Consider the following 23,316-nt stretch of genomic DNA (forward strand, 5'->3'; position numbering starts at 1 on the left):
AGGGGCGTGTCTAGGCGCCCCAGTGACGTCACTGCCTGACACCACCACCACACCCCCCCCCGACTTCCCGTTCGGGGAATTTCCGTTCGACTGGGAACACTGGGCCTAGATCCATGAAGCTAGGAAAGCGTGGCTCGGACTGCCACCACTTAGAGAAGCCAACATTAAATGCAATGAGTTTATTAGGGAATCCAGCTCCAGGACCCGTGAGCTCTTTTAGGCGATAGGGCGGCGCTGGTGGCAGTCCCGGCCTCCCAACGCGAGGGGGCGCTGTGAGCTCCGTGTGGCATCTTGGGCGCTGGGAGGTTACTGCGCAAGCGCATTCAGGGCTTTTTTTTCCATCCACACGTGTGAAACTTCCCGGCAAGGCTCTCGAGAAAAATGCCCAAATTGAAAGCGGCTCGTGGGGCCGGGGGTCAGGAAAAGCATGCGCCCCTGGCCGAGCAAATCCTGGCTAGGGACGCGGTGCGGGCAGGGGCCCGGGAAAAGCGACGGGGTCGTGGAACCGGAGAAGAGGAGGAAGAGTACGTGGGGCCCCGGCTGACCCGACGGATTTTGCAGCAAGCGCGGCAACAGCAAGAGGAGCTCGAGGCCGAGCATGGGACCGGGGGCAGGCCCGCGGCGCCGCGGGAGCGCACCACGCGGCTGGGTGAGTGGCCGGGGTGGGTACGAGGAAGAGGGTGGGTAGCTGGGGTGGATGGCTGAAAGGTTCCGGAAGGGGAATAGCTTGGAATAGAAAAACAGGGGGCCGTATTACACTCTTGCAAAGGTAATGGAATGGGACACCCAGCCCTGAGGCGGAATGAGGGTGGCCAGTGTCCTCCACTCCCACTCCTAGTTTTAGGCACTCGCTTTTAGGCACCCCCAAGGTTAGGCCAACAGGATGTGGTTGCTCACGCCACTAAGTTCTGCTAGTATTTATCCATTTGTTCTGTAAATACTTATGGGATGTCTAGTATGTACATTCCACTGTGCTAGGAGTTTAGATGGTATAGGTAAAAAAGTAAACAAGATAGACGAATACCTGACTTCAGGATCTTACAATCTAGCCCAGAAGAGAGACGATGAAATGGACAATTAGAATAATGCACTCCGTGATAAAGTGTAGTTTCTCTGATAACAATTGCATTAGTCTTGGGGGTCAGGCTTCCCAGATTGCTTGGCCTTTGTGCTAAGACCTGAAAAGTGGGGAGTGCTCTGAGCACAAAGAACAATATTGATTAGGGGCTAAAGAGAGAGAGAGATTAATTAAAAGGTGGTCAATTTTTTTCTTATTAGGCTGGGAGTGTTGACCTCCAAATTGCTTAATCTGTTTCTCAGCTCTCATCTTTCATTTGTCCTGTGAGCAGTATTCGCAATGGAACACTAGCCTCTTGACTACAGTATCTTTACTTGACTTCTAAGACATCACATACCTGTTTTACAACTTCCTCACCTCTCAGTAGCCTTTGCAGGCTCCTCTTTTGCCACCAACCTCTTGCAGTGGCATAGGGTTCCATCCTTGGACCTCTTGTCTTCACTTCTGTTCACTGCTCTGGTGCTATCATCAGTTTCCAGGTTTAAATACCATGTATTTGGTAACTGCTTCCCAGTTCATATTCTAGCCCTGATCTTTTCCATGAAACCCAGATTCTTATATTTCAGCTACCTCTTCAGCCTCTCCAGTTTGAAGTCTGAGACATCTCAAATTTCACATGTCCAGAACAGAAATCCTGACCATCTTGCCAAACCTCCACCCACAGTCTCCTTCGTCTCAGTTAATGGCATGATGTCCTTCCATTTGCTCCAGACAGAAACCTTGGACTGCTCTCTTCCTCACTCCACGTCTGATCTATTAGGAAGTCCTGTTGACTCTACCTTAAAAATATATCCAGAATCAGATCACTTCTCACCATCTGGGAACAGCATCCTGTTCAAACCACCATGATCTCTCACCTGGATGGTTGCAGTAGCCTGCTAATTAGTATCCCATACCCGCTACAGTCCACTCAGCTCCACAGCTCGAGGATTACAGTGGTCTACAAAGACCTGTGTGATCTATACCTTTTGTCAGTCTGACCTTTTCTGCTTCCCCTAGGCCTGCTCTGAGCACTCCATTAAAAATTGCAACACCCCCACCCCTGTCTCCACACTCCAGCTTCTCTCTTCTGCTACGTTTCTTTTGTCGTGGCATTTGTCTTTTTTAAACGTAATATATGTCATATTAGTTCATCGTCTGTTTCCGCCATTAGAATGTAAGCTCTATAAGGGCAGAATGTTTTTGTTTCTCTTGTTCGCTTATATTCCAGCACCCAGAACAGTGCCTCACTTACAGCAGGCACTCGTTTGCTGAATGAATGATGGTGAGGTAGGTCAGAGCGAGAGCTACAAATGACTTGTAGGCTGCCCTGAAGACAATGGGGAGCTATTGGAGACTATGGGGACCAGTTAGGGGATTGTCGAATTAATCCAGGCAACAGGTGATAACTGACCTAGGCTTTGATGGGGGCGTGAAGGCTTTAAGAGGGATTCTGTGAGGTACAATGGAATAGGACTTGGTAATTGATTGGATGTTTTGAGTGAGGGCAGGGGACAAGGCAGGCCTGCTGCCCAGGCTCTGGCTTAGTATTGGCTGGATGGTGGTGCTATTTACTTAGATGTGGAACACAGTGAGTAGTGTAGACCTAGGAGGGAAAGGGAGTGAGTGTGGTTGATGACAGGTGAAGGTTGAAGTGCCTGTGGGTCATCCATGACCCAGCTCTGCAGGAGGCAGCTGGAGTTAGGGTCTGGAGCAAAGGGAGGTCCACCTACAGGTACAGATTTGGGAGTTAGCATGTGGAGACAAAAGATCTAGTACGTGTTCCCCTCCCCCCTTATTTAGCTTTTATCACACAGTCTCTGTTCTTAATGACCTGTTCATGTGTGGCATTTTATCTCCCCACTTAGATTATTACCTCCCTTTTCAGACGCCCAGCCAGCTGTAGTCTTCCAATAATCGGTTATTCAGATGGGTTGGTCTGTTGAAATCTGAACTCACTGCCCGGCCTCACTTTACCCATCTAGCCTTATTTCTTGCAACTGTCTACACTCTTGGGTTTGTTTTTTTTTTTAAACCATTGATTATACACTTTTAAAGTTTTGTTTATTTATTTATTGGCCGCACCGTGCAGCTTGCAAGATCTTAGTTCCCTGGTCAGGGATTGAACCCTCGCCCTCAGCAGTGAGAGCGCAGAGTGCTAACCACTGGACCACCAGGGAATTCCCAACAGACACTCTTGTAACGAAGCCCTCTTGCCAGTGTTGTTACCCAGGTCTGGAAAACACGCCTTCATTTCCCATATTGCCTCTCCAGAGCCTAACCATCCTCTGCACTCATCATCTTCTGGGTGCCTGTGGTATATACCATTTCTGCCACTCATTTTGGCACATAATCAAGCCCTACCATGCGTGTAAAAGAGGTGAAGAATGCACAGTCTAGACCTAGATCGCCTGCCTTAGGCAAGTCCCTTACCTTTCCTGCGCTTCAGCATCCCCATCTGAAACTGGGTATAATCATAGTCCCTATTTCTTGGGTTTATGATGGTTACGTACAGTGTTTAGAAGAGTTTGTGCTATATAACTGAGTATAGCGTGTTAACTGTTATTTACTACTATCACTGTCTCATTGGTTCATATGTGTACATTTTGTTTCTCAAGCAAGATTGTGCGCCACCCAGGGACTAGAAGGTAGCATTTGCATCACCTGTTTCACTTTGCACGTCTGTGTCTATTACAAGCCAGCCCTGGACCATATACATGATGGTTAACCTCTGAATTCCTAAGCCATCGCTTACCTTGCTCACCCATTTCATCTCCCCTCTTCTGAGTCCAGGAGTGCCACAGGATGGATCAGATGACGAGGAGTGGCCCACTCTGGAGAAGGCTGCCACCATGACAGGGCCAGACTACCACGCGGAGGTGGTTGTGGACCCCGAGGATGAGCGGGCCATTGAGATGTTCATGAACAAGAACCCTCCTGCCAGGTAGGGCTGGCACGGCCTGGGATTTGGGAGAGTGGGTCCTGGTAGCAACTTTATAGAGAAGAAACTTTATATGCAGAGAAGCGTGTGTCCTGGCAGTGTTTTGATTCCGCTCCTTTGGGAAGGGCCTGAGCATTGCGAGTTGTGGGGAACCGCCTTGACAAAAGTGGCCCATCCTCAAAGGACTGTTCTTAATGAGAATGACCCAGACTCAAAATACCTCCTCCCCCCTCTGTCTGCCTGCCTTAGAACTGCCTGGATTACCTGGGCAAACAGTTGCAGGCCTTGTTCTCTCTCTGGGTGATCTGTCCCATTGCATTTGGTCTTGGTGTGCTCAGTTTTCTTAGTGGTGAGCTCAGTTTCCTTGGCCACATCTTTTTCATACCCTAAGCTTCATTTTATCCAGGGTTTTCCAGCCCCAGCACTTCTGCATTTTGGGCTGGATAATTCTCTTCTGTGGAGGCTGTCCTGTGCAATTTAGGATGTCTAGCAGCATCCCTGACTTGTATCCACTAGATACCAGTAGTGACCGTCCCCCCAGCTGTAATGACCAAAAATTGTCTCCAGACGTTGCCAGATGTCCCCCAGGGGGCACCCCACAGTTAGAACCACTAACTCATTCTCATCTGTAGTAAATGCTAGGTCCAAAACATGCAGGCTTTCAAGCTCCTGTGTTCAAACTCTGGAGCCCGTGGATTTTGGCCCAGGAGAGGGGAGTCTAGGATAAGGGCCCTCGACCAGTTCATTCTGACCATGTGATGTTAATGTGACATTGTTCTTGGTTCTTCAGGCTCTTGGGTTCATGCATGTCTCATTGCTAGTAATACTGTGGGAAGGCAGGGAGGCTGAATGACAAGTTCCATGGCCGTGTATTTGAGAGGCAGGATGAAGCCGTGAGCCCCTTTCCCAGTGTGATGCGCAGCAGCTGAGGTGGATGTTACAAAGTGCGTGCTGGTCCCACCAGAGAGCCTCTCAGGTTCCCACCCAGCGGCTGTAACTCCTCTTTCACAGCCCATTCTGACAAGCTTGGCAAGATGGTTTTCCAGCTTGTTGTCAACAGAAAAGTAAAGCTACTAGGAACAGGGGCTCCTGACAGTCTTGAGGGGTGACAGCTGGCATCTTCAGAGAGCAGGCTAGATCCACGTGAGCTCAGCAGTCAGAGGCCATTTAGTTTGGGGGCACATATGTACTGTAAGGTGCCTGACCTTCAGAACCTGAAAGACCAGGCTTTGACTCTTTCCCCTACTCGTGAGCTGTGAGACCTTGGGTGAGTTACTAACCCCTCTGCATATCGGTTCCCATGTCTGAGTAATGGGAATAACAATACCTCGCGTGGGTGTCACACAGACAGTGTGAGGGCACATCTGGGAAGTCCTGCCCTGGGAAGACAGGAGCCATGTTTGTTTTGTTTTAATTAATTTTTATTGGAGTATAGTTGCTTTACAAGGTTGTGTTAATTTCTGCTGTACAGCAAAGTGAATCAGCTACATGTATACATATATCCCCTCTTTTTTGCATTTCCTTCCCATTTAGGTCACCACAGAGCATTGAGTAGAGTTCCGTGTGCTATACAGTAGGTTCTCATTAGTTATCTTTTTTTTTTTTTTTTTTTGCGGTACACGGGCCTCTCACTGCTGTGGCGTCTCCTGTTGCGGAGCACAGGCTCCGGACGTGCAGGCTCAGCGGCCATGGCTTACGGGCCCAGCCGCTCCGCGGCATCTGGGATCTTCCCGGACCGGGGCACGAACCCGTGTCCCCTGCATTGGCAGGCGGACTCTCAACCACTGTGCCACCAGGGAAGCCCTAGTTATCTATTTTAAGGAGCCATTTTAAATAGACTTCAGCAGACCCTGGAGACACCTTTATTGCACCAAAGCCCAATGTAATGATAATTCTGAATCATCACGGTCTGATTGTGCTTAAGGAGGCTGGGAAAAAAAGATCTTTCATCTTGGACCTCTTTCCATAAACTTTAATAAATTAAAAGGGGGGTAAGTGTGTGCCATCGTCTCTCCCTAATGGTCCCAGCTACCAGAAATCTTGGTATATAATTGAGGTGTGTCTGGTACTCTGGAGAGGTCAGACCAGGGTTTTATAACTGGAGAGTCCTCAGCACACTGGCAGCATGTGATGGATGTGTTTGAAATAGGAACACTTGTCACAAACTTATTACTACTATCACTGATAGTTCCAGGTAGAGTACGTACGCTAACTTTTTTACTCCTCATGTTAACTTTATGAGAGTAGGTACTGTTATTATCCCTGTTTTACAGGGGAGGGAGCTGAGGCATAGAGAGGCAGAGTAGCATGCCCAGCGTCAGGCAGGGAGCAGAGGAGCCAGGACCTGAACCCAGGCAGGTTGACTTCAGAGGCTAGGTTCCTCGCCTCCACACACGACTGTCAGCTCCATCCTGAGCTGAATGACTGACTGCCAGGTCTTCTGTGCTGGGTTGTTGGGCCCAGAGGGGACTGAGGTCACGTGTCCCAACAAGATTGCAAGTTTATCGGGGCTCTCAAGGGACCGCGTGGGGAGTCAAGAGCTTCCTGGACTGAGAGCACGGCACTCCCACCCATTCCCTCCCTTTCTCCCAGACGCACCCTAGCTGACATCATCATGGAGAAGTTAACTGAGAAGCAGACGGAAGTCGAGATGGTCATGTCCGAGGTGTCAGGCTTCCCTGTGCCCCAGCTGGACCCCCGGGTCCTGGAGGTCTACAGAGGGGTCCGGGAGGTAAGAGCTGAGAGGAGAGCTGTGATGGGACTCCCTCACAGGGGCTTTGGGTGCCCACATCTCTCGTAGAAATAAGGCCTGGTGGCTGAGAGCGGGCTCAGGGGTCAGAGTGCACAGCTCCAGGGTCCTGCTCTCCTGCTTACGTGACTCTCTGGTCTCAGTTTCCCCACTGGAAAATGAGGATGATAATAGCACCTCCTCACAGGGTGGTTGTGAGGATTAAGTGAGTTAATGTATGAAAGGCACCCAGACAAGTGCCTGGCACCCGGCACCTGGTAAACATCGTGTATGTTAATGACGATGATGATTTTGTTCTCTCATCATCAGGTGTTGTCTAAGTACCGCAGTGGGAAACTGCCCAAGGCATTTAAGATCATCCCTGCCCTCTCCAACTGGGAGCAAATCCTCTACGTCACAGAGCCTGAGGCCTGGACCGCTGCTGCCATGTACCAAGCCACGAGGTAGAGCAGATGGGGGTCAGGGCTGCTTTGGGTCTGTAGGGAAGGGCTGGGTGTGGGAAGGGCAGGCTTCCCTTCCCTTTGCCATTACATCCTAGCTTTGCCCCCACAGCGCTGTCTTATGCTTCTTTATGTCATCATTTTCCCAGCTCTTTCTGTTTCCTGTTTTGGAGCCGAGACCCTGTTAAGAATATCTTGAGATGACTTTCCAGGGGAGAGGCTCAAAACTACCAGGATACAACCCTAGGGTGTCAGGGTGGCCTCAAAAGTCTGTGGCTCCCCAGGCATGCACAAGTCCCTGGTGACAGCAGGACAGAGGGACCCATGATGGAGAGGGGATGGTGAACAGCTGGGTACCTGTCTGCCTGGGAGAGCTCTGGCTCACCCCAAACACAGACAGTGTTCACCCTGTTTGGGTACATCTCGTAGCCCCTCCTGTTCCCTCTCTCATCTGACCTGGGTGTTGCATGCACCCAGCTCGCTTCACACACCCTCGATCTCTTGCATGTACCATCCACATTGATATTTAAAAGGCGAGCTCCAGACTATCAGGTGACCTGGGATCTCCCCCCTTTCCTCCAAAAACACTAGGATTTTCGCCTCTAACCTAAAGGAACGTATGGCCCAGCGCTTCTATAACCTGGTCCTGCTCCCCCGGGTGCGAGATGACATTGCTGAGTACAAGCGACTCAACTTCCACCTCTACATGGCACTGAAGAAGGCTCTATTCAAGCCTGGAGCCTGGTTTAAAGGTGGGAACCCAGGAGGCACTTACGAAAGGGAGGGGCTGGAGCTCCTGCAGTACCTCCTTTCTCTCACTCTGGGCTTAGAGTGACTGCCCCTCTGCCCCTCCCCAGGCATCCTGATCCCGCTGTGCGAGTCGGGCACCTGTACCCTCCGGGAAGCCATCATCGTGGGCAGCATCATCACCAAGTGCTCCATCCCTGTGTTGCACTCCAGGTAGTGTCGGTGGGGGTGGAGGACCACTGGTTGGCGGATCTCCGCACGGCAGAGTCCCAGGACTGGGGATGGGGGGGGCAGAGTGGGGAAGGAGCTAAGCATAGCCCTGGGTTTGCAGCTCATTTAAGCCAGTGGGTGTATCGTTACTCCACAAGAATGTCAGTCCCACAGGAACAAGGTCCCAGGGCCTGGCACATGGTAGGTGCTCAGTAAATAGTTGAATGAATGAAAGAATGGGGAACATGGGAAGAAAGTAAGTTAGGGGTGGAGATCTCAGGACATTAGGACCTATTCTAGTTGAATACTGAGACAAGCAGTCTGAGCCAGACGTGGGGATTTGGCGTGAGTCAGCGTAGTGCTGGTAACTGGAGTCCAGGGAGTGAGACAGGGGAGGTGAAAAGAATGCCGGAGATTCCCCCTTTAGGGATAGCACAGTGTAAGGGCCAGAAAAGGAGAAGCCTTCCTCCAGCGTTTCCCTACCTCCCTTCCCCACTAGTGCAGCCATGCTGAAAATCGCAGAGATGGAGTACAGCGGTGCCACCAGCATCTTCCTGAGGCTGCTGCTGGATAAGAAGTACGCGTTGCCCTACCGGGTGCTGGACGCCTTGGTCTTCCACTTCCTGGGTTTCCGGACGGAGAAGCGTGAGCTGCCCGTGCTCTGGCACCAGTGCCTCCTGACTTTGGTCCAGCGCTACAAGGCTGACCTGGCCACAGAGCAGAAGGAGGCCCTCCTGGAACTGCTTCGGCTGCAGCCCCATCCCCTGCTGTCCCCCGAGATCAGGCGTGAGCTTCAGAGTGCCATCCCCCGAGATGTAGAAGATGTTCCCATCACCATGGAGTGACGGAGCAGTGCTCGTCCTGGTCTGCAGGGCATGGGAGGACACCAGGATCCCTGCTGCTGACTAAAGGTGACACTGAGCCTTTATAGCCGAAGACCCAGTTCAGGGCCACGAGAGGTCACGGGCCTCTGATTCCCCAGTTCCTGACAGGGAGAACTGAGTCTGGCCGGCTCTCTCTTCCATTCTAGGCCTGCATCCCTGCTCAGTTCTGGGACCTGACTTGAAACTCCACAGCCTAACAGTCCCACTTCCCAGCTGGGGGTTGGAGTGGGTACTTTCTCTCAGGCTGTTGTGTCAGTTCACTGGGAGGTAGATAAAAACAAAAGGCAGGTATTTATTGAACTTCAGTGTTTTGATGTGGTGGATGGAGATCTTTCTGCTTTCCCTCTTTTGTGGAGGTGGGCACTGCATCCCTGCTCCTGTGTAGCAGTGGTTTCTTCCCCGGTTTACATGGGAGCCGTGCCCCCCTCAGACAAGTTTGTTTCTCGAGGCTGTACCCACCCTGCCAGCCCCTAGAGGGCACAGCCTTTGCCTTCCCCTGACACAGCCTACTTTGGGAGAATGCCAGCAACCAGGAGGTTGTTCACAAGATGGTCTCAGCTGTGGTTGGAAGAGCTAGGAGAAAGCACCTAGAGGAAAGTGGAGATACAGAGGCGAGAAAGGTCAAGCTCGGGGTCACCGCCAGACCAGTGCCCTAACTTTCTTAGCTAATGAAAGCTTTAGACCAAGGGTTGGCAAACCAGGGTCACATGCCTGTTTCCTTATGGCCCGTGAGCTAAGAAGTTTTACATTTTTGAATGGCTAGGGAAAAAATTGAAAGAAGGGTATTTTGTGATAGGTGAAGATTATATGAAATTCAGATTTCAGTGTCCATAAATAAAGTCTTATTAAGATGCAGCCACACCCATCCATTTCCAGGTTCTCTCTGGCTGCTTTCATGCCACAGCAGCAGAGGCGAGTACAGTCTGGCTAGAACCCTTGTTACGTGCTTTGGAGAATGTGAATTCGTTCCAGCCTAATTACTGTATTTGGGAGGAATTTGATCATAAAGCAAATTTCACATTTATATGCAGTTTTGTCTTTGAGAAACACTAGGTGAAAGCAGAAAACTGTACCCGGCTGAGCTGAGCCAGATGATACACGGAACGCACATACCTCAGACATGTGCGAGCGACACCAGTTCACCTTGCGGGTTGGTACCACACCCACATCTGGTGTTACAACCCGCCTTCCACATCCTTCCGACCTCCACTTCCACAGCAGACTTCAGGTGTTGTTTGTTTTTCAAGATAAAGGGCCATGTTTATTGCAGTATGTGTTTTTAACCATTTAATGGGTAAAAGCACTATCTTTCCTTTTTTTAAAAGACAAGTCTCCCTCATTAAGTATGAGTATAGTGCCTCAAGCCCCATTTTCCCCATAAGCCCTGTGGTTTTTATTGTGCAATTTTGCATGGTGCGGTGATTTTTAGGAATGCATAGATCACGTTATGAAGCAAAACTGACTGTATGTGGGGCAGAGACCATATGGCCCACAAAACCTAAAGTATTTACTCTGGTCCTTTACAGAAAAGGCTTGGCGACCCCTACTTGAGACCACTGATTTCCACCCTCTAGATATAGGCTTTTGCCCACACTGCCATCCAATCCAAGAAGCCAAAGAGAGTTTTATTTCAGAATCTTTATTAAGGTAGCGTGATGGTCCTGGGCCACCAGCCTGGACCTTGTGGCCTCGGGAAAGACCTGTGTCAACAGGGCTTGCCTCCCTCTCCAGACAGGGGGCTTGGTCACCTCCAGGTCATTGCTACTTCATCCCCCAGCCTTGCAGGATGGAGCAGAGGGCCAGAGGGAGAGGAGGGCGTGGCCCCACCCCAGGCTGTAGCAGCTCCTCGGCCATGAAGATCCTCTAGCGGTAGGATAGGGGAGGAATGCAGCAACCACCAGGGTCACCACCACTCAGGGTAGATGGGCCCCACCACACCCTCTTACAGCTGTACTCAAAGCAATTAATAAATTAAAACAACCTCTTCCTTCAGCACTGCCCCTCCACCCCCCAATCACACAGGAGAAGCTGAGCAGAAAGCAAAGCGAGGAGGTTGGTTCCTGCCCCTCAGACAGAGGCCAGGGCCCCTCCCTCTAGGAGCAGCTGAGAGCATGGATTATGCAGGGGCCTCCAAGTGCATTGAGAGGAGATGTCCACTCTTTCTTCTCACATGTGTCTAGAACATGTGAGGATTCTTCAGAAAGACCCCAATCCAAATGCAGTAACTAGGGAATTCCCTGGCAGTCCAGTGGTTAGGACTCCGCGCTTTCACTGCCGAGGGCCCGGGTTCAACTTTGGCAGTTGAGAACACGAGAGCCCCAGAGATAAGGGGGCCCCCAAAAGGAATGCTGGCACATGTATTCTACAGACTTCAATTTCATCTCTGGCCAGCCTGGCCCGCCCCCAGCTAGGACCGGGATGGGGGCTGAGCTGGTCAGATGCAGGGAGGAGGAGGAGCCTGACTGGCCACCCGCCGCAGCTGGCCAGGCCCCTTAGTGCACACTGCAGGGACAGGTAGGACCCGACCCCTTCGGCTTGCGACAGGCAAGTAGGAAGGAGCCCCCTCGGGCTTCAGCTGTGGCATGGTTCGTTCCTGCAGGCAGGGAGGGGGGTGGCAGTGTCCCCTCCTCTGCTGTCGGTGGCCACTCGAGGGGGCCTCGCCAGGGCTACAGGTGGATGGCTGTGACATCTGTGGGAGTGCTGGTCTGGCTGGGCCCCTGGCTGCTGGAGCCCCTGGGGGCTTTGGGCACTGGACTGGGGGAGGTCTGGGCGGCTTCCCTGAGGCTCTCCCTGAGGGCAGCTTCAATCTGCTCCTGACAGGCCCGCAGGCAGTCCTGGGAACAAGGGGGAACGGTGAGGAAGGTCCACGTCCCTCCCCCCATAGCATGTGGCAGCAGGTGCTGGAGGACACCTCCCAGCACACAGGGAAGTCTGGGGAGGTTAGGCCACAGCCCAACCCCAGGAATCAGCTTTCAATTCTCAGAAACTGGCAAGAGGATGTGGCAAGAGGGTGTGAGAGCAGCCCAGCATCTGACACCAAATCCCCCACCCCCACTCCTGCACACCGTTTGGCAAGAAAAGGGTACCCAGGGACAGTGCCCTTCAGCCCGCCCAAGACACTTGCTCTTCTGCAGACCAAGGAAGGAGATAAAAGGCCACAGAAGCCCCAAAAGCAGGGCACTCAAAACCAGGAGTGGAGACGGGGCCGGGGGTGGGGGGGCGACAGCTCCCTCTGCTGGAGGCTCAGGGAATATAGCGCTGCCTCGTGAACTGAGGCCACTTGCCCAGCTGCCCAGCACTCACCACTTCAGTGCCTGTGATCCCTGCCAGCAGCTCTGTGAGCTCATCCCCAGATGTGGAGCAGGCACCCAGGCCTTGCACTGCAGCTCCAATGCTTCCCGTGGCAATCATGGATGGCGGGTACATGGCAAAGGTGTAATCTTGGAAAGAGAGGGGACCATGAGGCAAGGGTGGTTTCAAGGATAACAACCAGCACGCACCTTCTATTACCCAGAAGTGCCAGGCCGTGTGAACAGAGCAGGGGTCTTCTTGAAAACCCCAGCAGCGAGTGGTGTCAGATAGCAGGGGAGAAATGCAGGAAAGGGGCTCTTTACTGGAGAGGGTCGGGTCCAGGGTGGTCTGTAAGTGATCCTGGCCAGGGACCAGGGAGTGAATGAGTCTCTTCCTGGTGTGGACACAAAATCAGGGTTAAGAGACCTGGTTTCTGCTCGCAACTTAGTCACTGTAAGACCCTGGGCAAGTCACTTCTCTCTAAGCTCTCAGTGACCCACCTACATACTTGGGGGGTGGGGGGGTGGTCTCTTGAGATCCCATACAGCTCTGCTGCTTTTCTGTATTGAGACTGGGGGCTCAGAGGGAACAGAATTTTCACAAATAAATTTTGAGAAGAAATTTAAGAAACCAGAAATCTGTTCCAATATTTCAGTTCAAGAAACCAGAATCTCCTGGTTACCGCTCACCCTTCCAAGTCTTCTGATTTCCCCGGCTTGGTAAAAATGTGTTTAGGACCCTTACCTGTAGCACAGAGGGCCAAAAAAGTCTGGGCGTGCTTCTTGACCAAGGCCTGTCGGTCACGGGGCAGAGAGAGCCGGTGCAGAATCAGGGCCAGGAAATCATGGGCAATCACGGCAGCCAGGTCCCACTTGAGCTTCCCCAGGACCAGCACCTCCCAGTCCTGGAGGTTGAGGAAGAGGGTAGGGTCAGTGGCTAAAGAAAGGAAGAGGAGGGAGTAAAGCAGAGGTCTCACAGGGAGGGAAGCGCATCACACTTGAAGGTCAGGACCCCAGTTCTGCTTTTGAATGTAAGGACTGGCACTGTGGCAGGGAAGAGGTGGGGGCACTTGCTTTGAGCCCTATTGATCATTTCCTAGATGCCAGAACTACATGCTTTACAAGAATTATCTCTTTTAGTTCTGCTGGGTTATCTTTGGGATCCAGTAATCCAGGCCTTCTCCTGACTTCCTGCAAGGCTCTGAGCACTTCTCCAGCCAGGGTTGAAAGAAAAGACTGCAGCAGCAGATCACCGCCACCATCACCATGAACTTGAGGCTCCTCTGGCACGAAGCAGAAAGATTCTCCATAATCCCAAGGATCTGTGAAAGGGGAGCTCACTAGCCTGCCCCCAACTCAGCATCCCATCCAAGTCCACACCTCTTTGAAGCAACTGGGGTGAGCATGAGGCCACACCTCCTGTGACACAGCTGCTGAGCCAACCCTGAGGTTCCTCAAAGTGGAGGTTGCCCAACCCAACCCACATCCCCTTGGTGGGACATTGGGGTGTAGGGCTGAGATAGAGCACCCCACTCTACCTCTTTGGCTGGAACCCATAGTGCCTAGTGCCATTTGAGTCTTAGGAAGAGAAGTGGAGGCCAAACCAAACAGGATGGGTCCAGATGATCCCTGAGGGATCAAACCATCTCTCTGCCTGCCCTAGCCTCTATACCACTGCTAGGTCCTGGAGGGAGGCTGGGAGCCCCACCCCAATCCACTCATCTGGGGTTCCCAGCCCTGGCCCCACTTCTGAGTTGCACACATGAGGATTTCTTCATTGTTTTATCTCAGGAAGGAACTCATGGGTTTGACCCCTTACTGAGGTAGAAATGGCAACCCCATCCAACCTCTTTTAGGCTCCCAGTCACACTGTCCCTCTCCTGGCCCCACCTAGGTGTCATCCTCTTGAACCTCTCACAGAGCCCCACAGAAAACAGCCCAGCCTGGAGCGGGAAGAAGTTGGGCAGAGAAGCTAGCATTCTACTCCCGGTGCTTGTCCCAGTGGTCAAACTCCTAACTCAGAAGTGAACAGAGGGACTTGCCTGCTGGCACAGTGATTAAGAATCTGCCTGCCAGTGCCGGGGACACAGGTTTGAGCCCGGTCCGGGAAGATCCCACATGCCGCGGAGCAACTAAGCCCATGCACCACAACGACTGAGCCTGCGCTCTAGAGCCTGTGAGCCACAACTACTGAGCCCGCGTGCCTAGAGCCTGTGCTTCGCACCAAGAGAAGCCACCGCAATGAGAAGCCTGTGCACCACAAGGAAGAGTATAACTCCTGCTCGCTGCAACCAGAGAAAGCCCACATGTGGCAACGAAGACCCAATGCAGCCTAATTAATTTTTTTAAAAAAAAGAAACCTTTAGGGGAAAAAAAGAAGTGAACAGAAAGCACCTAGCATCCAAGGAAACATCTAGAAGGCAACTTGGAGTGGGGCTTTCCCTGTGGGGAGGCATAGGGTCCTGCGTGAGGGAGGGCAGCCACCTTACCCTGTATCAGGGCAGCCCCTGAGAATCTCAGCCCTCACTTGGCCAAGAACACACCCCTGGCAGCTTCCATCACGTCCCTAACCTCTAAGGCCACCTGAGTGCTAGAACATCCAAATTCTCCTCAACCTCAGTGCAATGCTGAGGCAGGACCTTTCTTTCCTTCCTTCTCTGGGCCCCAGCCTTCTCTGTGGCATGAGGATTTGGACTGACTGGAGCTCTCTGAGGTCCCTTCCAACTCTGACCTTCTAGGAAGTCATTGATCGGCATACTCCACCCCCCAGCTCAGGCATGGGGAGGACTTTTGGCCTGTTCTGAAAAACTCTCCTCACATAAAGGCACACACGCCATCCTAATCTTTTCACAAAAAAGGAAGTCACCTTCTAGCCTAAACCCCTCCAAACACATCTTGCTCATTAGCCCTGAAAACCAGCTCCACTGGTTTGCCAAAAACTACCAAAAACTAGACTTGCCAAAAACTACCAGATTCATCACAAAGAGCTGTGGGGCCTCCCGGATTCCCAACTCCGGCCTCCTACTCCCATCTCCGAGAGCTACTTGGCAGGAAGAGGAATCCCGTTCCTCGACAAGCAGCACTCGGGGGCCCCAGTACCCTGGCTTCTTGGCCAGCCAATCACAGCAGCCTGCACGCTGCCCTCCTCCCCGGGAGATGGGGCCCAGAGACTCCTCTCCGGGTCAAGAGAAGACTGGGCCGCTGTAGAGCAAGGTGGAGGAAGGTGCCAGCTCACCCGTCTCCCCCCACCCCCGCCCCTCGGGAGACGATCTGCACGCCCTAAATAACCTCTTCCAGATCCAAGCAGCTCCCCCACCTCCTCTCCAGGCTCAGTGGGGAAAGAGAACCGGTGTCTCCCCTGTCCTGCCTCGGGAAGAGCCCAGCCCAAGTTCCCAGCAAGAGGCCCAGGGAGCCACTTCCCAAACCACAGGAGTGACAGCAGCTCCCCACAGTGTTATGAAAGACCTTGGTCAGAGTGGGTGGGCCAGGGGACAGGGCATCATTATCACATCGGAAGCAGCTGCAGCTCAGCCCCAGTCTGTGCCTCAGCTCTGGCCTTTGGCTAAAGAGGAAAAGAAGAGATGATTCCACAGGCCTGAAGCAGCTGCTCAAGTTTCCCAGAGTGAGGCTAGCGAATGGAGAATTAGGAAGGAGCTGTTTCTCCTGGGATATAAAAGGAAGGAAAGAAGGTGGGATGAAACGCCTTGGCCCTTCCTTACAGCAACCCTGGCTATAATCTGCTCTGGGAGGCTTTTCAATCACAAAGTCCACACACTGGGATAAAGACTCAACCAGGGAGGCCCCCCTCCCCCACATGAAGCACATTCCACTCCCCCACTCCAGGGGGGGTGCGTAGGCATGTCCTGCTGCTGCCAATAAATAACTCATGGTGGCTGTGTAAACCCAGAGGCAAAGTACTAGTGAGTGTAGACATGCAGTTTGACTTGTTGCTATCTGGGGGAAAGACCAGGAAGGAGTGGCACCCACTGGAGGTCAGGAGAAGGGGTTTGGTTCACGCTGGCAGTGCAAGCCTGGGCTTGGGGCTACCCTGACTATCACACCACACTGTCCCATCTCTTATCAAAAAAAAAAAAAAAAAAAGCCTCTGCTACCCTCCCTAGGGACAGAAAGCCTCTTGAGGGTCTTAGCTTTCCTTTTCCTGGTAAGTGAGGAGGCAGTGTGTGTTGGGGGGTGGGGAGGATTATGCACGCACCCGCAGCTGGCGGGGAGAGACAGAGTGGTCGGTGTAGATGCAGAGTTTTTCGATGGTCAGGGGCGTAGTCTCGCGCAGCTTGGAGGCCAGCAGCATGCAGACCGCACCCAGGAGCTGCAACTGCGCCTTGCGGGTGGGGACGCAGGACAGGTAGCGATCCAGGTAGTTCATGGCCAGGGGGAAGACTTCCTCCTCACAGCGCTGCTCCTCACACACCTGGGGGAGGGCGCACAGTCATTTCTGGGGCAGAGGCAAAGGAAACGCAGCAGCACTAAAGGGGGGGGGGGGCGGTGCGCTGAAGGGAAGTGGAATAGGGAGCAAGAATCGGGAGGGGGTAGGTGTACTTACAGTGACAAGGACTAATACGCAGGATGCGCCTTCCCCAAGGTGTTGTCCCCCCTCCACTTCCTCTGCGGTGCCTCCTTCCCCCCGGGGGTGGGAGGAAGCGGGGTACGCCAGAGGCTTCCTCCCTTAAGGATTCCAAACTGAGACTGCCCCCCCCCCACCAATACCGAGGGTGAGAGGGGACGGAAGAGTCACCCACGGGACCCAGAGAACTGGGACCTTAAACCCCATTACCGCCACCCAGTGCACACACCCAAAGGGAAGGGAGGAGACGCCAGCGGCTGCCTCCCGCACTTTTCATTTCCCTGACTGCCGGAACAGCGCGCCACCCCACCGCCTTCCCCGCCAGAACCCCGCGACACACAGGAACCGGCTCTGCGGCGGGGGCGGCCGAGCCCAGGGTTTTCCAGGCGCGCTCTCCCTAGAAGACCGGGCGGGGGAGCGAGGGGGGAGACGCTGAAAGAAGCCGGAGGGGAGAGGGTGGCCCTTGTCCCGCTTTTCCGGCCCGAAGAGAGGGTTACTTGGGGTGCCAAACAACTGGCAGTCAAAGTCAGGGTTGGAGAAGGGAAAGAAAGGGACACCAGGGAGGCAGCCGGGTAGGGTGCACGAGTGAAAGGAGTGAAAGGCCAGGCCCCGAGGATCTGCGCCACAGAAACATCTTGCTGATTGTTGTTGGGACCAGGATGTCCCAAGCCGGGGACGCCGGGGTGGCGGGGGAGGGGAGACCCTCCGGGCGGTACCTCCAGCATCCAGTACGCCAGCATCTTCCGCATGTGCGGCTTGATCTCCCTCTGCACACACTGGAAGTAAGAGGCGCGGGGCACGTAGCGCTCTTCCAGGCGGAGCAAGCTCTGCAGGACACGCTGGTCCCCCAGCAGCCGCGGGTCCGGCCCGGCCCGGGGCGCGTGCCGGGTGCCCTCGCAGCACAGCAGCTCCATACTCGGGCAGCGCACGGGCAGGGCGGGAGTGCGGGCTCGCGAGCCAGAACGCAGGCGGCGGGCCGGAGAGCGCGGGGCGCGGGTCTAGTGCTGGCGCTGGCACTGCGCGGCGGAGCCTCAGCCCGCCCCCGCCGCCGAGCGCGCCGCTTCCCTGACAGGCGCCCCGCCCCTCGCGACCGAGTAGCAACCGTGGAATGCTCGGACGTCGCGACGTTCCAGGGGGCGGGGCCTCCGGCGCCCAGACGGAAAGGGCTGGCGGGCGCTCCCCCTCCCCCCGGGCGACCGCATTGGTCCCCGCGGCGCGGGCCGGCCGGCTTCCGGGCGCTCCGGGTCCTTCTGACCACCCGGTGGAGAGAAGTTCTTTCGAGGTGGGCCACTTCCCCACCTCCGAGCCCTCCCATTTTGCTTCTCTGACTCCAGTCGCCCAGGAAGGACTCCAAAGTTTATTTATTCATTCATTCGTCAAACCGTGCTTCGCCCTTGGCTGCTTGCTCTAGGGAATATAAATAATAATAAAACAGCTAGTTCTTAGTGAAGAGTGTTCTAAGCACTTATTAAATCTTCACGAAAAAGCTAGGAGTTAAGTCATACTGATTCTGCGGTTGAGAAAACTGAAGTACAGTAACTATGATAATAGTTTGTCTGCAGCAGAGCTAGGACTGGGAAGCTGACGATCTGGCTCTAGAATCTGTGCTCTACACCATTGCTACTTAAACTGATCCCCAGACCAGCAACATCTTCATCGCCTGAGGGCTGGTTAGAAATGCAGACCCTCAGGCCCATCCCTGACCTGCTGGATCAAAATCTGCATTTCAACAAGATCCCTGGTGATTCCTGTGCATATTAAAGTGTGAGAAGAGATAGTCTAAATCAGTACATTTTAGAAATACAACAGGGTGGAAAGGCCATGGCTTCAAGGCCTCACCTTGTCATCAAATTGGCTGTGTGGCCTTGGACAAACCCTGAAGTCGGCCTTAGTTTCTGTTTGAGGAAAACATGGGCAGAGAAACTAGCTCCTCTTTTTTTCAATCTATATATATATATTTTTTTACCAGTTTCTTTTATAAAAAATAAATTTATCTATTTTTGGCTGCGTTGGATCTTCGTTGCTGTGCACGGGTTTTCTCTAGTAGCAGCGAGAGGGGGCTGGCTTCTCACTGTGGTGGCTTCTCTTGTTGCGGAGCACAGGCTCTAGGCATGTGGGCTCAGTAGTTGTGGCTCACGGGCTTAGTTGCTCCCCAGCACGTGGGATCTTCCTGGACCAGGGCTCGAACCTGTGTCCCCTGCATGGGCAGGTGGATTCTTAATAACTGCGCCACCATGGAAGTCCAAAACTAGCTCCTTTTTGGAGGAGTTTCTTGCTCAGACTCTATATAAAATCTTCCAGTTGCCATTTCTTCTACCTCCCAAACTTTGGGACTTTGCAGTTTGTCCAAAGCTGGATTCCACATGACCAGGAGGCAAACCACAAGCCTCCAGTAATGCTCCAAATGGGAGGAGGCCTTGGGGATCCCTGCCTCTCCTGGGGTCCTCCAAGGAGAGGAGACGCTAAGGAAGCGAGTTACTAGAGCAATGACACCCTATATAAGAGGCAAGCTCTGCGTTAAGCATTTTCTCAATGAATTGTTCTTTTTTATATAATAATTTTTTGTTGTTTTCATATCATGGAAATATTCATCTGCATTGTAGAAAACAGAAAATACTGATAAGTCACACAAAAAAGGAAATAATAATTACTCACAATTGCACCATCCAGATAACCCTTTAAAATGTCAATGTTTATTTTTCTAAAATTATTCTCTGAATAAACACATATATTTTTAAAAATGAGATCATTCTGCAAAGTTTTGTAAGCTGTTTTTTTTCACTAAAAAGTATACTGTCAACACATTTTCCATCTCATTAAATATTCTTCAACATATTTTTAATGACTTCCTAGTATGCCATTGAGTGAATAGATCATAATGTATTTCACCAAACCTGTATTGTTGGCAATTTAGATAGTTTCTAGTTCTTCTCTATTAGAAATAATACTGTAAAATATTTTTGTGGTAATATCTTTGTGCACACTCATGATTATTTCTAGAAGTGAATTAATTTCTAGAAGTGGAATTTCTCAATCAGAGGTTATGAAACATTCTAAGGCTTTTGATACAGTTCTTATTACCAAATTTCCCTGCTGAAAGGCTGAACCAATCTAATGAACAAACATTAGATATCTACTTAAAAAAAAAAAGCACCTCTACCAACTGGCGAGATGAAAAGTGGTTTATTAGTAATCTGCATAAATTTTTAAATTCAACAGCTCTTGTTGTGTCAGCGTGACTGTGTGCTGTGTACCTTGTCTGATCTTGCAAGTCGTCTACTCTCTTCAAAAATACAAACAAGAAGCTCCTTTAGTTAACTAATCATTGCATTGCACTCTTTTGTTAAGGACAACAATGAATCTAAAATTATAAAGATCAGATACGAAGTTATGGGGAGGCAAAGATGTTGAAGTGTAAAGGGCTTTTAGGGGGACGAAAAAATGTAGCCTTTTGAAGTTAAATACATAACCAGAAACCAGATCTGTCCTGAAGGAAGATGTTTCTTTACTTTCAGAATTATTGAGTAGGACTGTTCAGTTAAGAAGATTGTGCATCTTTGATGAGACAGTAAATCACCAGTATTTTTTACTTTTTTCAGAAGTATATTATTATTTCCCCACATTTTACAGAAAGGGAAACCTGTACTCAGAGTGGCTAAATAATTTGCCCAAGGTCCCAAAGCTAATAAGTGGTAGAGGCATGATTCAACCTAGGGAGTCCGCCTGCAGAATTCATGCTCTTAACTACTTTATTCTACTGCCTCTTGTGCTCCTTCATGAGTGCGAATTGACTTATTAGTTGTTGGTTTACTGAGGAAGGGGAACACCTGCGCCCTGTGGAAGGTGGCTCCTGGTGAGCAGGGCCTTTTGAAGGATACTTCTGCCTCGCCCCTAGCTGGGACTGCCATGCCCAGAGCAGAGTCATCCTGGGCCTCCAGGCCAAGGTCAGCTACAAGCCGGCTGTCCTACAAGGAGGTAGGTGAGCTCAACACAGCGCCAAGGCAGAAGAGTTTCTGGAGGGCTGGCTGATCTGCTTGGGAACTTCACCAAGCACCTCCACCTCAAAGAAATAGGGGCTCCCCTTGTATTTTTCATAAAAGAAGAAAAAAAAAGACAAAGCACTGACCAGGGCCAATATGGGGAGGAGTTTCTGCCCAGGTGCATTCAATTAGAAAAAGTTGCTCAATGAAATGGCAAATTAGAGGGGTGGGAATGGAATGTCACAGGCCAGATGAAAAGCCCCAAGGAGGAAGGATGCAATGCTTTCTTCTTCTTCTTCCTTCTCCCACTCCTCCTCCTCGTCAGCATTGAAATGTCCCCATTTGAGAACTGAGGGGGTGGACAAGGTGATGGGTGAGGCCCATCACCCCACAGGCTACATTCTATAGCTGTTACCTTCAGACCCATTGAGATGACAGGTAAAGGCAAGGCAGCCTGGGTGGGGGGCTGGGGCAATGCAGCGGGGTCAGGCTGCTTGTGTTCAAAGCCTGGCTCCACCGTTTGCTCTTTGGTCCAATGAAGATAATAATAGTTTTACCCCGCACAGGGGTTCTGAGGACTAACCAGGCAGAAAGCATCTTGCCTGTGCCTGGCCCATATGAGCATTCAAAGATGGTAGTTTTGCTGTTGTCGTTGTTCCCTCTTTCAAGGAGTACCCTTTCTCCTATGAACATACACCCGGAACCCCTCAGAGAAAAGCAAAATTTGAGGACCAGAAGCCCTCCTTCTGGAATGGCAGCTCCAACAAACTTAGATGATCCAGATCACCGTGTGAAGTACATGGTCAGGGGGCTGGTGGTGAACACTGCAGGGCCCGGGGACACACTGCTCTGTCACTCCACCCTCCCTGGCTGTGTGACTTTGGGCAAATTATACCACCTCTCTGTGCCTCAGTTTCCTTTTCTGAAAATGAGAATGATAGTAATGAAACCGTGCTTATGTTGCAGGGTTTTGTTGCTAAGCAAGGCTGCTCGGTTTTGCAACCCTGCTTTCTTAAGTGATTATTAACTTACAGGGGTCTCCCATACTTTTTTCTTTACTTACAATCCCCTAGTGGACTTAACTATCAGTAATACCCCCCCTAAGTGTGGTTGGGAGGATGAAATGCACTCATTCGTGTCAAACACACAGAACAGTGCCTGGCATATGGTGAGCCATTGAAAAAAAAAGTTCATCGTGATTGTGGAATTTACAGGCACAAATTTCTTTATCTATAGGGACTATTTATGATAATAAATGTAATATGATGGATGTGGAGGCACCTGGAAAATATAAAATGCCAGGGATTACTGTAGTGGTGGGAAAGATTTGGCAAATTCTTTGCTTCAGAAGGGATGAAGACGACAAGTGTTCTGGTCAATGAAACAATCCAGTATATGAAAAGCGGTCTAACGTGCCTTTATCGGATTCCTAGTTTTCCGAGAACTGGAGAAACTTATATGAATACTATTTCCCCCCAAATTTTTACTTGGAAATATTTCAAAACTACAGGAAAGCTACAAGAATAGCACAGTGACCACTAACACACCCTTCACCTAAATTCCTACGTGTATTTTGCTGAACTATTTGAGACCTAATTACAGACATCATGACTCCTTACCCCTACGTTCTTCAGCCTGTGTCTCCTAAGAATGCAACAGTCTCCCAGTAACCATGAAACAATGATCCCAATTAGAAATTGCATACTAATACAATACCACAGACAATCTACATACAAAGGTCCCCAGTTGTTCCAGTAATAGCCTTTCATAGCTTTTTGCTTTCTCAACCCAAGATCCATTCGAGGATTGTGTTTGCATTGTTACCTCTTTAATCTCCTTTACTCTAGAACAGTTCCTCACCCTTTTTTAAAGTCTTTGATGGACTTCCCTGGTGGTCCAATGGTTAAGACTCTGTGTTTCCACTGCAGGGGGCACGGGTTTGATCCCTGATGGGGGAACTAAGATCCCACATGCCATGCGCTGTGGCCAAAAAAAAAAAAAAAGTCTGGTAACACTGGTATTTTGGAAAGCCAATTGTTTTAATTAAGCCTTAAACTAAACTGAACAACATTTTTTTTTTTTAGGATTCAGGAGACACTTCAGGGCTTACAGTAATCCAGGTCACTATTTTCAGCATCTGTTTTAAAATATTTCAGATCAGTAATCTCCAAAAGTTTTTGTTCATCTATTCCTCAGTAAAAACTAAGCATACTCTTCCAACGGATACAGACTACTTCATTTATAAACTATGTCCAAACCTGCTACTCTAACATATTATGTACATTACAGAACATACAAAGAAAATGTAAAGAGTAAGACAAAAATACATAGAATAGAATTTTTCACATTTTCTTCCCACTCTACAGTGGAATGTCTTACACCCAGTGTTCGCCATTATTTGTCTATCCAGCTCCCAAGACAGGTTTCACTATTGAT

At 51.1% G+C, this 23,316-nt stretch overlaps 2 protein-coding genes across 5 annotated transcripts in view; one reads left to right on the forward strand and one right to left on the reverse strand.

The window, feature by feature from the left end:
- Positions 1-79: 79 nt before the first annotated feature.
- BYSL (bystin like) lies at positions 80-12,958 on the forward strand. Its single transcript, XM_030870750.3, has 7 exons — positions 80-649; positions 3,851-4,001; positions 6,591-6,729; positions 7,057-7,190; positions 7,779-7,939; positions 8,045-8,147; positions 8,644-12,958. The coding sequence occupies exons 1-7, from the start codon at positions 382-384 to the stop codon at positions 8,987-8,989; spliced, it is 1,302 nt and encodes a 433-aa protein (XP_030726610.1). The 5' UTR covers positions 80-381; the 3' UTR covers positions 8,990-12,958.
- The window catches only part of CCND3 (cyclin D3), an 89,564-nt gene continuing 76,876 nt past the window's right edge, over positions 10,629-23,316 (reverse strand). The window contains exons 1-5 of one of the 4 annotated variants that reach the window (XM_030870759.3): positions 17,617-17,964; positions 16,532-16,747; positions 13,064-13,223; positions 12,332-12,468; positions 10,631-11,862 (exon numbers count right to left, since the gene is read on the reverse strand). In XM_030870759.3, the coding sequence (XP_030726619.1) occupies positions 11,695-11,862; positions 12,332-12,468; positions 13,064-13,223; positions 16,532-16,747; positions 17,617-17,814 (879 nt within the window). In that variant the 5' untranslated portion in view covers positions 17,815-17,964 and the 3' untranslated portion in view covers positions 10,631-11,694. Of the gene's footprint in view, positions 11,863-12,331; positions 12,469-13,063; positions 13,224-16,531; positions 16,748-16,879; positions 16,900-17,616; positions 17,965-23,316 lie in introns of those variants that run through there. The other 3 variants (XM_060307725.2, XM_030870760.3, XM_070046700.1) reach the window with 3 other exon arrangements.

Source organism: Globicephala melas, chromosome 11 (assembly GCF_963455315.2).
Source record: "Globicephala melas chromosome 11, mGloMel1.2, whole genome shotgun sequence".
Lineage (NCBI taxonomy): Eukaryota > Metazoa > Chordata > Mammalia > Artiodactyla > Delphinidae > Globicephala > Globicephala melas.